Source organism: Zalophus californianus, chromosome X (assembly GCF_009762305.2).
Source record: "Zalophus californianus isolate mZalCal1 chromosome X, mZalCal1.pri.v2, whole genome shotgun sequence".
Lineage (NCBI taxonomy): Eukaryota > Metazoa > Chordata > Mammalia > Carnivora > Otariidae > Zalophus > Zalophus californianus.
The window spans coordinates 99,319,008-99,336,414 of record NC_045612.1 but is presented as its reverse complement, the minus strand read 5'-3'; the positions used below and the strand labels follow the sequence as shown (position 1 = coordinate 99,336,414).

At 37.1% G+C, this 17,407-nt stretch overlaps 1 protein-coding gene and 1 pseudogene across 1 annotated transcript in view; one reads left to right on the top strand and one right to left on the bottom strand.

The window, feature by feature from the left end:
• Window positions 1-1,291: 1,291 nt before the first annotated feature.
• Window positions 1,292-2,042, top strand: LOC113930987 (annotated as a pseudogene).
• An 11,982-nt stretch (window positions 2,043-14,024) lies between these two features.
• Window positions 14,025-17,407, bottom strand: part of TMEM47 (transmembrane protein 47) — a 29,193-nt gene continuing 25,810 nt past the window's right edge. Inside the window, exon 3 of the mRNA XM_027608816.2 lies at window positions 14,025-17,122. Coding sequence (XP_027464617.1) covers window positions 16,944-17,122 — 179 coding nt within the window. The 3' untranslated portion in view covers window positions 14,025-16,943. The remainder of the gene's footprint in view (window positions 17,123-17,407) is intronic.

Sequence of the window (17,407 nt, the reverse complement as noted above, 5' to 3'; positions counted from 1 at the left end):
AGACAGAAATAGGAATCAACTAAAGACCCTGTGATGTCACACTTCCTTTAGATGGCGTCTGGCACACACACATGTTTTTAGGGCCCCAGGCAGAAAACAAGATGCTTCAGAAGTGTGAGTCTTTAGTGCACCACTAGTGCTGATAAGATGCTATGGCTGTTCACACTGGTAATAAACATATGTCCTTCTTGATCTGACAACACCAACAAAATAAATCTGTTGCAATCATTTAATTTAAAAAGCATTAAGTAACAGAATTCTGGAGTCTCGAAATTACCAGTTTTTCAGAGAATGAAGAATCCTTCCATGATCCTGACCCTAGTGGGAGTAGAGAGGGGGGAATGAAATTAGATTTATTGTAAATAAGATACTGACAGATAAGGAAACTTAATTGAGCAGCAATATATGGTAATGAGGAACTTTAATAGCTTATTGCGCTTTACAAATATTCTCTCCTTCTGAGCTATATGAGACATGATTTGTAAATGTAAGAATAATTTGATTTGGATGTTCATTTAATTGACTCATCCAAATCCACACATAGGGACATCAATTGTATTGTAACTATATGTCTGTTTACTAATCTAAGGCAATTTGTTGAGTAGAGGCCATGTGAAAGACAGTACACAGAGCATCTCTAGAAACATTGTGATGCTTGGTTTTGTTTGTTTGTTTCAAGATTTTATTTATTTACTTGACAGAAAGAGAGAGCACAAGCAGGGGGAGCAGCAGAGGGAGAGGGAGAAGCAGACTCCCCACTGAGCTGGGAGCCTGACATGGGGCTCGATCCCAGGACCTGGAGATCATGACCTGAGCCGAAGGCAGATGCTTAATCAACTGAGCCACCCAGGCACCACTGATGCATAGTTTAATGCTAAATATGTATTAGGCACATATGTAAAAATAATCCAAATATGTATTTACACGGAATGTATCTGTTTAACTGGCTTAAATATAATTAGATATACAAACAAGAAATAAATGTGAAAAAAATACCATAGGCAGCATGTTTAGGAAAATACAAGTGAAATAAGCATGAGATAATGTGTTTAGCTATAACTCACAAATTCTCAACTGCTTTTGAAATGGTTTTTCTGAGAGTACCAATATAGCATTTAGCTACTATCAACTTCATTTCTATTTCTAGGAGCTAGTAACCAGGAGATGGAATGCTACAGGGTTAGTGTTGGCAAAAGAGCAGGTGTTTCAGATGTCTGTACTCACTGGCAGGGCATAAGTTTTATGAGGATAAAGAGCTGGGAAATTAGCTTATTCTCTGAGAAAACACCAAATGGCAAATGATGCCGGTGCTGCAGGGGCCCTGGAATCGGAGGCCACCAAGGCTTCAGTGGAGGATTAGTCAGTGGCATCCCAGACCTGGTCCTGGCCATGGTCGGGGGGCAGGGGGGTGGTGCCTCTCGGGGCAAGGCCAAGACCAAGGAGTGGATCACCAAGCTGGGCCGCCTGGTCAAGGGCATGACGATCAAGTCCCTGGGGAGAGATCTATCTCTTCTCCCTGCCCATCAAGGACTGTGAGATCATTGACTTTTTCCTGGGTGCCATCCCTCCAGGATGAGGTTTTGAAGGTTATGCCTGTGCAAAAGCAAACCCCGTACTGGCCAGCGGACCATGTTCAGGGCATTTGTTGCCATGGGAGATTATAATCGACACACTAGTCTGGGTGTTAAGTAGTCCAAGGGAGGTAGCCACTGCCACCCATGGGGCCATCCTCCTGGCCAAGCTTTCCGTCGTCCCTGTGGGGCAAAGCTACTGGGGGAACAAGATCAGCAAGCCCCATACCATCCCATGCAAGGTGACTGGCCACTGTGGCTCTGTGCTGGTGCACCTCATCCCTGCCCCCAGACTTTAACAAGGCCACTTTTGATGCCATTTCCAAGACCTACGGCTATCTCACCTAATACCTCTGGAAAGAGACTGTGTTCACCAAGTCTCCCTATCAGGAATTCACTGACCATCTTGTAAAGACTCACACCAGAGTCTCCGTGCAGAGAACCCAGGCTCCAGATGCGGCCACCACATAGTTTTATACAAGAAAAATAAAGTGAATTAAAAGCCTGTTAAAAAAAAAAAGAGTTGGAAAATTATGACTATTTGTTATATATAAAGTCATGTCATACTTACAATCATTTATCTATCACCAAGCATTTCATAACGCTACTGTAATATAAGAGAAGACAACTGGATTTAGAGTCAGAAGACTACATTGAAATAAAAGTCTAAAATTCATGAGCTGAGTAACCTTGAAAATTAATTAGGTTTCAGTCTCTTCCACTGAAAATTGTAGATGGTAATGCTTTTTTACAGGAAGTTGTAATGGTAATTTGAGGTTGAATCATATAAAATTGCTGATATTCGATCATTTTTATCTACAAAATGATCATTTCATTTGGATCAACCTAATAGTAAGAGCTACACATTTATTGAATCTTCTGTCTTATAGGCACTTTGCTATGTTCCACATGTTGTAGTAGATTACAATGATAGCTTCAAATTTTTTACCCCTCCCTGTATTTGTGTCCTTTGCAATAATATATTTTCAGTGTCCTCACATCACTAGTGGGCTGACCTACCCTGTCTTTCCATTCTGGGCTCAACAACTTGACTTATTTTTGTCAGTGGAACATTAGCATGGGTGAGAGAGTGCAGAGGTTTGAAGTGTACTTTAGCAATGGGGCTTGCCCTCTTTTGCCATGGGAATTTGTCCAGGATAGACTGCTAGAGAATAAGACACATCTAGACGGAGTTAAGGACATCCAGTCATTCCAGCCTAGGCCATCCTAGATCAACGGGCATCCAGCCAACTCTTAGACCTGTTCAGGAGACCAGGTGTGATTAGTATAGCCAACCTCTAGCCAACCTCCAGCTATAAACTTATAGTTGTATACCCTAGAGGATTTGTATCAGTACACATATTATTGTGGCAATAACTAACAGATATAAATGATTCTCTCATTTCATGCACACAACAAATCTATAGGCACTATTATCATCCTCGCTGGACAAAAGAAGACACTGTGACCCAGAAAAAAGTTCAGCGAACTGCCCTGGGTCGTATTAATAGACAGTAAATGAAAGAGGAGAGGTTTGAAATTAGGGAGCCTGGCTTCAGAGGCCATCTTCTAACCAGTATACTGAATGGCTTTGTTCTTGTGAAGATTAAATGAGATTATTTTTTTGAAAGTGCTTTGTCAATGTTAAAGCACACTAAAAATATAAGTCATTATTATGAAGCTGCAACTCCTTTTCAAAGATGCTGTAAAATTCCAACGAAGTTTTTTCTTTGTCTCATAAAAAAAGAAACCCCAGGCAAGCACTAGATGATTTAAAATGCACTGTTCTTTGATATGCCAGTTACATAGGGAAAACTGATAAATGGTGAAATTTAGCATGCCACCTTCCTTCCGAATCAGTGATAGACCGCTGCTATTTGCTCGGCAACTACCAAGTAAACAAAAAAATAAAGCCATGGTTTTCTTGGCAAGTGTCATTAAAAATAGATTAAGTTTACAGTAAGTGTAATCTGTAGCATAGATCATATGGACAAAAAACCTGAAGGGGAAATGAAGGCATTAATAAGATATTTCTTAATGTTATGAAGCGTTACACACATCAGACCACTGAACCAAAATAACCTAGGGAAATAGCAATGAAACAGGCGTTTATTCCTCAGCTTCGAGGAGGCATGCAAATACAAATGGTGCAAAACAAGAAGCTGATTATGCCTGGAAATTGGAATAAACATAAAAAAGAGAAGTCTGGAGATGCTAATAGGCATTAAGTTTATGAGGTGTGACTTTATTTACATGGGATATTCTCTATGGGCATGAATTTTTTAAATTCCATTTGATTTTTCATTTTTATATATATCGAACATCCCCCCAATTTATTATTTTCTTCAAAAAAAAAAAAACAAACTAGAATGCTACACTGGGTGAAATGAATAATGGGGAGAACTGAAGAGAAACAGGAGTCTCTGTGCAAGGGTGCACCTAAGCTAAGCAAGGCATGACCGGAAGAGGGACTTCTTGATTTGGGAGGCTTTTGTCTGCAGGAGTCCTTTTTTTATAAAACACAGAACTGACGCTTTTAGAGAGAGAGTAAGAAAAAAAAGTGAACTTAGAAGAAAAGGGAAGAAAAAACAAAAAGGGATCTAAAAATAAAAGAAATAGATGAAACAGAACAGGAAAAGGGAGTTCTCCAGAAAGCATAACTAAGACAAAACCTATTGTTTCATCAATGTCTCCAAAAGATCCTTGCCTTGATTTCACTGTTTCCTATTTTAATCATTTGTTTCTCCTCTGGTAATTGTCACCTAATTGTCTCTGTCCTCTGAAATAGGAAAGAGGGAGAATGCTCAGAAGAGCTTTGCTCTGGAGTGTCTTTCTCTAGTATTCAGCTTTGAACACAAACTATTCAGTCATCCCTTCAATTCAACTTATTCATTAACAAACATCTACTGAGAGAAATGATAACTTCTGATTAGGGGCTGGGCATATACAAGCTCTGCCTTGAGAAAACTGACCCTGCTTAGTGCAGATTTGTATAGCACTTTTATCCTGACCATGACACCTTCGTAACCTCCCACCATCTTTTTCATGTGAAATTCTGTGACCCTTAGTCTCCTCATACTGTACTTGATCAGAGGAGGTAGCTTTGTATCGTTCTTGCTGAATTTTACCTTAGTGTCATTGCTTCATTGTCTGAGCCTGTCAATAGTTTTCAATCCTGACAGTTTAATCCTACAATGCTATATGCAAATTTTTATGTATTCTTAAAAGTCATTGAAAAAATTTTTCACAGGCCAAATGACTAAGAACAAACAAACAAGCAAACAAAAAACCCCCCAAAAATTGGCACTCTATTGCATGGCTGCTGAGCATACAAATTGATACTACTGCTTTGGAAAACTGCTTGGAAATACTTAAGTTGAACATGTGAATTCCCCCCAAGAACCCATCAATTATATTCCAAATGATAAATACGCAACAGAACTGTGTATATAGCTTATCAGGGGATTTGTACAAGCATAATCATACCATCAATATTTGTAATAGTCCAAACTGAGAGCAGACTATATGTCCAGCCACAGTAGAATGGATAAATAAATTATGGCATCTTCATATAATGGAATACTATAGAGCAGTGAGATGGACAAACTACAGCTTACATGCATCAATACGGATAAATCTCAAGGACATAATGTTGAACCAACTCAGACAGAAACAAAACTACTGCATGAGAGTCCACTTTCCTGGGTTCAGAAACCGGACTAAATAAAACGGTAATGTATAAGGATGAATAGTTATATGGTGAGGCTATTTTTTTTTAAAAAAGGAAGCAAGGAAATTATTATCTCTAGAATGGGGGAAATGGGAAGACAGTGATGAGAGAAGCATGACAATTTCAGTTTTTTGATCTTGGTTATGTTATATGGATGTTAACTCCGTGATAGATTACTGGGCTCTATATATGCACGTGTACACTTTCATGTGTATTTTATTTTAGAATAAAAAAGATTTAAAAACAAACAGTATTAATTAGAACATCATGTATGGAAGTACCTCTACATGATTATCTTCTGGTTTATCTAAATTCCATTAGCCTAAGCTGCCACTAATCATCATGCTTTTTTTAGATGGTTGCTTTTATAGAGAGCAAATCTTTCAAATAAACTACTTAAAGTCTTATCCAATATTTTCACCATTATTATTTTGTGAATAAGTGACATGTTATTAGCCTGGGACTGCTAGGCTGGAAACATATCTCAGAAGATAAATAGATCAGTCTCCCAAAATTAAAGACACTGAAAAATAATAACTAAGATATATGACAACTCTCCTTAAATCTCAGATGTTTTAATTATAACTAAGAGCTAATTCTGAGGTGAAAGTCTTTTAATCACTTACAAATAAGTAATAACCATATTTCATTAATCCTAAAACATATTTTCTCACACCTGTGAAATCAGAGTGCATCTTATAATCAACTGCACCCTCAATCTTTGTCAGCCTAGATGATAGTTAAGGTCCTCCAGAGAGAATTTTCATTTGCTTTTGCCAGCCAACTTCAGGCACTACCCATCTGAGACCATTTTAAATTAAATTCTCTGCTTGAGGTTTCTTGGACCACACTGGAAGTGTGAATTCAGACCTCAAACCTGCATGAGTACTGACTAGTTGTTCAGATTTGCCACCCAGTGTCGAGGTTGAAATATTAAGGTTCCCTTGCCGTTCCTTTCTCTGTGGCCACTCTGTTGAGTTGCTTAGTTTTATACTGAAGCTATAGCCTTTGGTGATCCAATTTTAGTCAGAGGAGACTGTTCCTACACCCAATCTTGGTTTTTCCTTTCTTATTGGTACATAAAGTCTTACAATCAGTGGTGTCTTAGATTATACAAGATACAGGTCACAGGTAGAAATTTGCTTTTTTTTTTCCCCAAAAGAAAGTATTTACCCTACAATTGAACAGGAAAACCCAGATTGATTCTTACATATATCATTTTGTTTAACCATGTATTAATTTTGTTCAAAATCTTGCTATATGCCCTGTATCGTTAAAGTATCAGGTTGTAATAAAATTAGTGGACTTACCTCGGGAACTGCAAGTACTCCACAATATAGAGCAGAATTTTTGTTTCTGTGTGCAGTGCTCTGTGTTCCCTCCTTGAATTAGGAGACCTGTGAAGTCTCAGTTTATACCTTTAATAATGTCCCATGACCTTGTACAACATTGGGCCCATATTAAAGACACAGTAAAACTTAGTGAATATTTGGAGGACTGAAAAACAAACATGCAGTTTGCAACAAACAAAGAAAACTTCTGTAGGGTTGTCTGTGAGTGTGGGCACCCAAATGCAAAGGAAAGGTCAACATCTGGGCACAGAAGCAAAGAGCGCTTCTTGGTTGGTCTTCGTTATGAAAATATTTTGGCCTTGGCAGGATTAGATATTATGGAAGAGTGCTTGGGAGGGGATTGGGAATCCTATCTACAATGCTTGCTCCAACAGATTCAATTCACAGCCTTAGCAGGTAAAAAAAGAAGCCTCTGGACCATGTAAGGGATTGCCCAGGCATAGCTAGGTGTACTGGACATTTTATGTATTAATGCCAATCTCAAATAAATCACTGTTCTGGTCTGCTGTGGGAAGAAAGGATATTTCTGTCAGTAAGTGAATGGAGGATTACTGACTTGCTGACCTTTCCTGACTGTGATAAAAGATGACTTCTTTCCTTTCAGCAATACTTTAAAAATGGAAGTTTCTCTTTTAAATGTAGGATGTGAGAATGAAGGAGGGAGCCCACTATTATTCCATAAATAGATGGTGGCAGAGGGCACCCCTTGGGAAAGGGAGAAATTCTCATTAGGGCTATTTTTCTGAGACTTGTCAGTATGCATGTGTTTGCATTTAAAGACTGGAGAAAGGAGGAAGCAAGTCCTGACCTGATGTATTTTTAAGACTCTATTCTTATTCCTGAAGCATTTAAATATAGTGTGTAAAATACAGCAGTCCTAAATGCCTTGTGCTGTGTTTGTTATGTGGATTCTTATGTCATTTTCCTGATGAAGGAGTCAGGAATGCAGAATTGTTTTGCCTTGCATTATTAGATCCAAATAAGAATGGAAAATACCAAGGCATGTATTTTCCCTTGACCCAGGAAATGGGATAGTTGCGGGTATTTCAAAAAACAAATGGCTTTTGCTGCTCAGGCCACAGGAAAAAAGAATGTGCTAAAGAATTAAACTTTTTGTTAAATGTGTTCAAGGATCTTTTGAAGGCCTGAGAAATGTAAACGAATGAGAAAAATGATGATGTAGGGTATTTAGTGATATCAAATACTGAAACAACTAAAATGGGCCAGAGAAAGTCCCACCAAATCCTTGAAGTCTTCTATCACTTAAGTCTTAAGGAACCCTTTTCTCAATAGTACCAGCTGTCAGAACCACTCTGTCTCATGTTGTATGTGCATGTGGCTTCTCTGGGCAATTTGAAGATATTGTTCACAGAAAAAAGGGATCGTGTATTATACCAGTGGTGATGAATCAGTTTGTCTTAAGGGCATGAGGCCATCTGCTGTCATCCAGAGTCACAGAAAAAATGTCCATCAAAGCTGAAATTCACACGAATCAATAGAACTTTATTTTGAAATTAAATAGGAAAAAAAAACAAAACACCTCTCAAAGTGGATGACTTAGCCCCTGGATGAAAGCTGTGGAGTTGACAGTTAATTTGACTGCCTATAATACTTTGCACCAAGAAGTAAAAAATTCATCCTAGTATGTCATGTAAACACCTAAGTAATTTTTGGTCTCATTGCAAGAAAGAACAGTCCTCCTCTTGAAGTTGTTAGTATCTATGTCATAGTGCATCTGATATTGAAATACATATTTCATCAGTGGATTTTCATGAACAAGTAACATTCTTTTCTTAAAACACACACACACACACACACACACACAGAGTTGCGTTTAGGCGGACACAATAGCAAGAATGGGGGAGGTTTTACTTCCCATCCCTTGTTTAATCCTAGGTTGATCTGGGAACACAAATGCAGGGGAGATTAAGTCTTTGACCTTGGGTTTGGTTGTCTGTGCTTGTATATAACTACTTTGTCATGTGTTGGAGCCACTGTGTAGCCAAAAGAGGATCCAAGAATAACTGTAACCATTAGGTTGACTTGCTTAAGCAGCCATGCAGGTCAGATCTCCGGAGAAGTTGGATGAGTAGGCTCTTTTACTATATGCAGTTACTGGGTTTGCTCCAAAATGCTTGATTCTACTTGGGTTTGATTTACCTGAGCCCAAAGCAGCACTAGAGTGATGGTAATGGAAACTTTGGTTGATAATAATATTGTGTATGTGAGAGTCTCCTGGGTTTCTCCGTCGGTTGAGTGTCTACCTTCGGCTCAGGTCATCATCTCTGAGTCCTGGGATCGAGCCCCTGCTCAGCGGGCAGTCTGCTTCTCTCTCTCCTTCTGCCCCTCCCCCCTGCTCATTTTCTCTCTCTCAAGTAGATAAATAAAATCTTTAAAGAAGATATTGTGAGTGTGTGAGGTATTACTCTGAAATCCTCAAGATAAGCCATAAATTCAAAGAGGCAAAGTCAGCAAGACTGGCATTCTTGGAGAACACATGTGAATGTGTTCTCTGGGGTTGTGCAGACCAACAGCTCTTAGGGGCTAATATAGATTGCCAGTGCATTCTAGATGTAAGATGTTAAGAGAAATTACCATGAGTGGCTTCCGAGATTCCAGGGCAGCTTTTGTGCCATCTAATAATTATTGATCTTTCCCCCTTAAGCATATGACTTTGGTCCTGGAAAAAGTATACACAGAGAAGGGAGAGTTTACATTAAAATCTTTTCACTGAGCTACATTGTACTGTGAATGAGCCATTGTAATGTGAATGAGACAAGTGGGAATAAATTTTGTTGGGGAAATGGAATGTTGGGCACCCTGGGTTGGGATGGGAAGTGTGCCAAGAAATCTTCCCAGTTCTTTTTTGGACATTTAACAGAACCTGAATATTGAACCCTCTAATGAAGGGTGCTTTGTCTAACAGAAGGTTCTATTGGTTCCCACTAAAACTGGTTTAATCAAAACAGGAAATTATTGGAAGGACACAGAAGTACTTCACAGAACACAGGCAGCTTGACCTTACTAGGAATTGGCACTCTTTCCCACTCTCTGGGTGTTACATGGTCCTTCTTGACTGCTTCTCTCTGCATGTCTATTTCATTCCTTTATTCTCTGCAGTTTTTCTTTGCATCCCTGCACACACCCCCAATACCCCATGGTTTATGCATTTTATTACTAGCTACATGCAGAGACCAATTCCAAATTAACGGGCAAGAGAAACAGAGGAGGCTAGCTTAAGGCAGCAACATCTCTGCTGTAATTACCTCTGACCAGGGGTGCAGGGGTGCAGGGTCATGCAAATATGGCTGCCTGCCAAGTCCTCTACTGTTCTCAGAAAAATCATTATGGGTGGAGCATAGACTCCAAAGCTAATCAATTACACCAACCTGTCAGGTTTCTGCTCTCATACCTTCACAGTCTTATACCACACAGTTATGACTAAATGGTAAAACTTGGAAGATCCAGCTGTTTGATCTCCTTTTCCTGTAGATATTTTTCCCCAATCCTTATTCTGACTGTAACTTTGTATTTCCATTAAATTGTAAATTTAAAAATGCTCCACTTCCAAAATAGATAATATGCAAACCATTCTAAGTATATAAATGCATGAAATTTGTACATATTTATAATAATAAATCAAAACCAGCCTTAGTTTAGGAAAATAGCATTATTACATGTGTTTTCTCTGTCCAAACAGCACAATAGTCAAAGAAACCTAACTGAAGCCAAACAGTGCTTTTGGTTTGAATGGGCATGAGAAGTCTTAGTGGTTGCCTCAACTTCTAGAACATTTCTAATTCAAAAATGCTATCCAGTCATTGACAGCAGGAGGTTGGATCCTGGTGTGTAGGATCATACCTGAACTTGCTAAAGCTCAAAGGCCTGGCTAAATATGTACTAATGTTTATTGACTTTTGATACAGATAGGGAAAAAATAATTTTATACAGGCCTGAAGAAATGGGAGAAAGTAACTCAAAGTACTCCATGTCTTGAAAATTGGCTAGAAAGATGTGCTAAATATTGAGGCTTGCACAGAAATACCCTGAGAATAGATTTTTCCAAAATTCTGCTTCATTAAGCAGCATTTAAAAATATCAAGGTCTTCGGAAAATATAACTGGAAATTTTATATGAAACCTTATACCTCCATAAGAATTTCTATATTATGTCAAATTTATGCCAAATTTGTTCCAACAGTGAACAGCATTCAGAGGGTAGAGCTGAAAGAGAAACAATTTTCATTATCGTAAGTGTTAAATGTTTTATTATTTAGGGGAGCAAAATTTGCCTCCTCAAAACGTGTCTTTTGGCCTGTGGATTACTTTAGGTTGATTGTTTGTAAGAAACAGATGACTCAAGGAGTTTTTCTTTTTTGCTTCTTCCATAACTGCCTGAAAGGATTTAGATAGAGGATCTGCTCCAGGGGAGAGCTATCACCACAGATAACTATAGTATAATATGAACTGGGTGCAGTGGACAGGGAGGAAACTAGCAAGTCCTGTTTGACCCAAATCTTCTGTGTCCCATTGTTTCTGGAATACTCAGCAAATATTGTTTACCAAACACTGACTTTTTCATATTCCTGGGAATTGCCTTCCTTCCCTTTGTAGGCCCAGACCCCTACCCACCTCTCCTTAGCTCAAATGCCTGACTGCCTGTGGGCCTCATAGTCTTATAGAGTCCCCATATGTACATAATTAAATTTGATTTTCTCCTGTTTATCTGTCTCATATCAATTTAATTCTTAAGACAAGCCAAAAAAAAAAAAAACTTGAATGGTAGAGGAAAATTTTTCCTTCCCAATGATTACAATTTCTCATTTTGCTTCTTTCAGACACATCACTATGCAAGTAATTAACACAACCATAATAGCTAGATAATGCTTAAGAAGAATCACCTCAATGTTAAATATTGGAAAATTGTTCTTGACATCAGGAGTTGCCACATTGCCACTGAGCTGTGATATGGTCACAAAGGGGGACTTAGTCTCCAAAAACACGTTGATAGAGAAGTTTGTGTGTGGGAGAGTTTCCCAAGCATGAGAGCATTATGTTTTTTTAGTTAACACATGGTATCAAAGAGTTAACACAAGGTATCGGTTAACACAAGGTATCTCCTCCATTTATCCCTTAACAGTGTAATCCCTCATTCATAATAATTTCATCTGTTCAGACTTAATTTCTTGGAACCTTTCTTGTGAACCATATTTTTTTTTAAAAAGGCTGTTTATTTCTTATTTTACCTTTATAATGATACATTCAAAGCAGCCACGGGGCAGTCTTCAGTACCACCATCACCTGTATGTAATGTGTAATTATTATTATATATAATTAGTATATATGTTTATTAGTATATATATGTTTAGAAACTATTTTCTTCATTAATTCTTGTCACATGCAGAAATTGAAGTATTCAAGGTTTTTGCTGGTTTGATGACATTATTTTCCAGTACTCGTTCCAAGTTTCTTTTATAATCATTATTCCTATGAAGTCATTCAACTTGGAAATAATTGCTTGCCAAAACTGAGTTTCTCTGGTGAACCACTCAACACAGCTTTAGTTTTATAAAGAACACCATTCTTTGTGTGCTGTTAAACTTGGCTTCGAAACACCACATATTATTCTTCCCACTTGAACAGTTCAGCTCCTGTTCTCTTATACTTTGGAACCATTAGACTTACTGATGGAATATAAATGTCTGAGTCACCCAGCTGGTGACTCTTTGAAAACAGATTTTCCAAGTATAGATATATGGACTCTCTGCTCATATCAACACGTAGTTGTTAAAAATCTGAGGACTTCCCGAACAGTTCGAAGACCTGCCTCATACAAGAAAAATTGTTGGCATGTTACTAGATGGTGTTTTGTTACTTAGTCTGATCTTAACTTTGGCATTCAGTAGCTATGATGCCACATTCCAATAGTTGACACAGAAGTTAAGTTATTCAAATAAATTAGTGCTTCCAGTGAAAATACTAAGCACATAATCCTAATTTTTATTTGCTCTTTTAATCCCATCTAAGGTTGTGCTTCTGAAAAGCTATTAATAGAAGGTTATGAGAATTTGATAAATCAGAAATTCAGGTATTCAGTGGATTATTCTACAGAACAGAAAATAATTTCACTACCAATTTATTTTCTAACCCAGACGACTTAAAAACCTTCAAAATGGGACACTGTGTTGACATAGGATGGACCCGACTTAGTAAAAGAAACCGCTAACAGGCTATATGGCCATTATGGCAGAGCAAATTGAAAACGCTTTCCTCTTTCATGTTCACAGTGAAATCTCTGAAGGCCAAGAATTTTCCCTTGTCAAATCAGAGTGAAGTTATGTCTCCATGTCTTCCAAATTCAGAGAAAGTGGGTCATGGATAATTATCAGGCAGGACATGTTTGTAAAAGTGTTTTGCTCATGAGAATTCTGTATACAAATGAAAGTACTTTATACTGAAAACGTAATACATCAAATGAATGATGCTACCATGTCAAATTAGAATAAGGCCGTTGAAAGGAAAATCTCCAAAATGATAGAAAATGCTGAATTTATAGCTGTCAAATATGCATACTTCTGGAAGTTTGATATTAAATATAGCATAGGGTTGCAGATGATTTACAGTATTTTTTTGGCAGAAAAGAGTTCTATGAACCTTTCAAGACTGAAGGGTTCATATGAGACATGAAAGGATATCCTAACAAAAATACGTACTTCATGTTCAAACTGATTTTATCAACACAAGAAAGTTTATTCGATTACATGTGGTTCTATTTCTATCTTCAAGAAAAATTTCTGGCAACCATACAAGTGCATTTTATTGCCTCATTTAAATTTCTTTCCAAGTACACTCACCATTTATATACACAAAGGTGATGCGAAATTAATTTTATGAATTTGTTCACATGCGCGTGTGCACGGAAAATGGAGCGTACCTCTGTAATTAAAAATGAGAAATAATGCAGGAGGGGCTGTTTTAACCTACCTTGCAAACACCGAAAACTAAACAAAAGCCAAAACAGAGTAGCGACCCTTTTGCTACTCCTGTTTCTAATTGTGTCATTAGAGTAAGAAAACCAATAGCCTGCACTGTATCTCCTTCCTGTGCATTTCAAAACAAAGTTTAAAGAGACATTTAACCTTCTTTCTTTCTCTTAGTGTTTATATAACTCAACTGCAGGGGACAGAAAGAATCTTGGGAGAGAATATGAAACAAAACTAGTTTAAAAAGGTTTTACATAAAATGAGCATGCCATGGCAGGTTCTGTTTTCTAGGTACTATATATTATAAAGGAGAACATGAACTTGCAGACGTGTAATTTGGGAACCTGTTAATGGGTCTGCACAACAGAGAAGACACAAGTCAAACCACATCAGTGAAACCACTTTTATTTTTATTTTTTCCACATAGATAACTTCATGTCAGCTACAAAAATCATGAAATGAAGAACCGATCGCGAAACTGCAAACTCAAAACCACTGGAGTGATAAACAGGTTTCCTCCAGAGGACTGTTAGAAAAAATAACCAGAATACCATGGATTCATATTTAAGTAGTAAACATGTCATATATTTAAAAATAATAAATATAGAACAGCAGTAGAGAAACTATAGCATAAACAGCATGAAGTATAATTTTATTTTTTAAGACAGATGAAATTTCTAGGCACAGTTTTAGGCATTAAAGAGGACACAGAGGCATAGGTTAGTGTGCGCTGCTCTGTACAAAAATACAGTCTGAATAAATTACATTGCTAGCCATACAATTAGACGTCACTTACCAGTCAGTTCATTGCATGTTTAATAATATACAGGTACATGCTAATCCATATATATCATTTATATTTCAAACACATAGGTCTCTCTATATTTGTCTTTAAAATTTACATGTTGAACTTACAAAAAGCTAAATAGTTGTGCAAGAAATCCAAATAACTAGCCCTGCTGAGTACTTTATGCTCTATGTGTGTATGCGTATATATCACTCTAAGATAAACAATGGATTTATAGTCAACAGTTTTGCTTGTAAGAAAACATCAAACAAACCTAAAGCTGCAAAGACGTAATGTAGGTGAAAATTCACTTGTGTTCATTCTGATAGACGAAACAGTATTTCGGATGAGCAACAACTTTCGTGTTGTACTGAGCTTGTTAGTCATGAAATACTTTCAAATATTAGTGATGGTAGAAATATAACATAGGGCTCTTCACTGGGAAGGGGAGAAAAGTTATATAAGAAATCTACCTTTGAGTGTACTGCAAATATGTGTGCCTTAGCCTATAACATATTCTGTCATTTTCCAGCCTGTCATATTGACAGAGAATAAAAACTTGGTAAGAATCGAGATGTGATATCGGTCTAACAGCACACTGCATCCTCTACTAAGACTAAGAAAAGTGCCTCACTGATGTCAGCACCAAAGTACTGTTCTCCCGTTATTCAGGAATAAAGAGACTCTCTCACAATAGAGAGTGTTTAGTAGCCAAAATCCCTACCCAACAAATACCATATTTCTCATGCTGCTCTGACAGTATGCAATTAACTGCAAGACAGTCTGGCCCAGATTTCACTATTTCTCAAGAAAATTGCTTCAGAAGGTTCTGTGATACTAATATCTTTCTGAAAAACTTCCACCCATAGTTTCTTATGAGTCTATAGAGAACCATATACTTTTATAAAGGTTTTTCTCTAGGATGCATTTAATTACTCTTGTCTGTCATTGCTAAAGTAAGATTAAGCCAGGTTCTTCATATTTACTTTGTGATTCTATAGAGAAGTCACAAGATGGAAGGGTTTTTTTTAAGCGTTTGAATAATAAAATAGATTTTTTTTCCCTGTTGTTCTGGCAACAGTTTTTAAGACAAGCTGAAAGCAGAACTATGCTCTGGGAGGTAAAGCAAATTATTAAATACTATTGATGTGGTCCTGCTCTTAGCGGATTTTGCAATAGAACGTAAGTAGGTTTTAAATGATTTTTCCAATGCTTCTCTGTGCAAAAGGGCCAAAACCAAGACATACTGTTTTAGTGTCTTTGTTAACAAAAATAACTATCTATAACTTTTATATTAGAACTGTATTATTTGATATAAAAATATGTTTATAATTAAACTATCCAAATTTGTGTATTAAACAGGATTAATGCAAGTTTGCAGTGTGAGATTAGTTGCAAACTTATTCCCTATCATTGATATTTCCTTCCATTTGAACAGCCAACAAATGATTCCCTTAACATAAATCCATCATAATTGTGTACACAAATCAGTTAGCCCATTAGTTAACTTCAGAGGACCAGGTGATAACCAGATGAATTCTACTCCTCTACTAAGACATTTAGACATTTCTATAAATCTATCACTATTCTTTTATTTTTTAATAAAGACATTTAAAGTACTTGAAAAAAAGCAGCCTTCTATTTTACTGAACTTTTAACAAAATGATCATTCTAATTGCTACTCTCTTTTGAACTACAGTGCTTGCAGAAGAATCATGAGTTTTCAGATTAACACCATTTCAATTTTTCTTCTTATACAATTCTATTAAAACTTTCCAGTGAAACAGTAGAGAACACAGAGCAAAAGCTTTAAGGTATATGTACTTTTGTACAGTAAGTAAGTGTGAATACCAATCTAAGCCTCTTAACGTGTACAAGGTTAGTGTTCAAATCACTTCACTAAAGCAAATATTACTTTTATGTGTAATAGGCAAATGCATGTATTGGAGTAGGGAACAACTTATTACCATTTATACTAATGGTTCACCTTCTATAAAAATATTTAAGCTTGTTACATACGCACAATTATTTGCAGTAATGTTTGGTAAATGATTTAAAGGGTACTTCGGACAAAAGCAACTCATGCATATTTCTTTCTAGTTGCCCCAGGGAAAGCAGAGACTCTCAATTCTCCTCATTCTAGATATGGCTGAGGCACAACTGCTAACCGCACAATGAAAAGCACATGTCTCCAAGTCTTGACTCCCTTCCCGGGGAGAAGTTGATTGCCAAAGCATTGCCTATATAGACCCTTCACTTGTCAAGAAAAATGACATGACCATATTGGAAGTTTGCAGCATTTGCCTATGTCTAATCAGCTCTCTTAATTTGTGCAGGTCCCTAAAATGGATGTAAAAGCTGGTTATGATGTTGACAGCCAAAAGGCAAAAGATATTAAGTCAACTGAGGAAACTGCTTGATGCTCCACATGTGTTTTAGAAAACAGTGAGTTAGAAAAGATAACAGACGTAATCCTTTTGTTGGATGGTTGGTTGTTTTTTAAAATGTGAGACTGTTGGTTCTAGTAGTAGTCTTCGTAGTTCTTAGGGTTCAGGCAATAAAGGATGGCACCCCCAAATGAAAATATAGTTGCACCCCAGGCCAGGCCATAACCCCAGTTGAACTCATGGTAAATTTTCAAGCTCACAGTTTCAATGAACTTGATTGGGTAAAGGACCAGGCTGCAAACCTGTAAAACAACTGAAAGAAAAGCAAATAGAAATTAGAAAAGTGTTCTTTGCAGGAAATAAAAGGATACAACACATAAATATATATATATATGTATGAGAATTGCTTTGTAATCAAACTTAAAAGCCAAAAAAATTGAAGCACTGCTTATTCTAGATGGTGTACCTTAAAACATTAGCAATTTTGTCTTTAACACTGTTTCACAATAGCAATTAGTAACTCCCCATAATAGTACTTGATGAAATAATTAGTGCAATAATTTACAAGAGCATACAAAGTAGTGATTCTCACTTTATA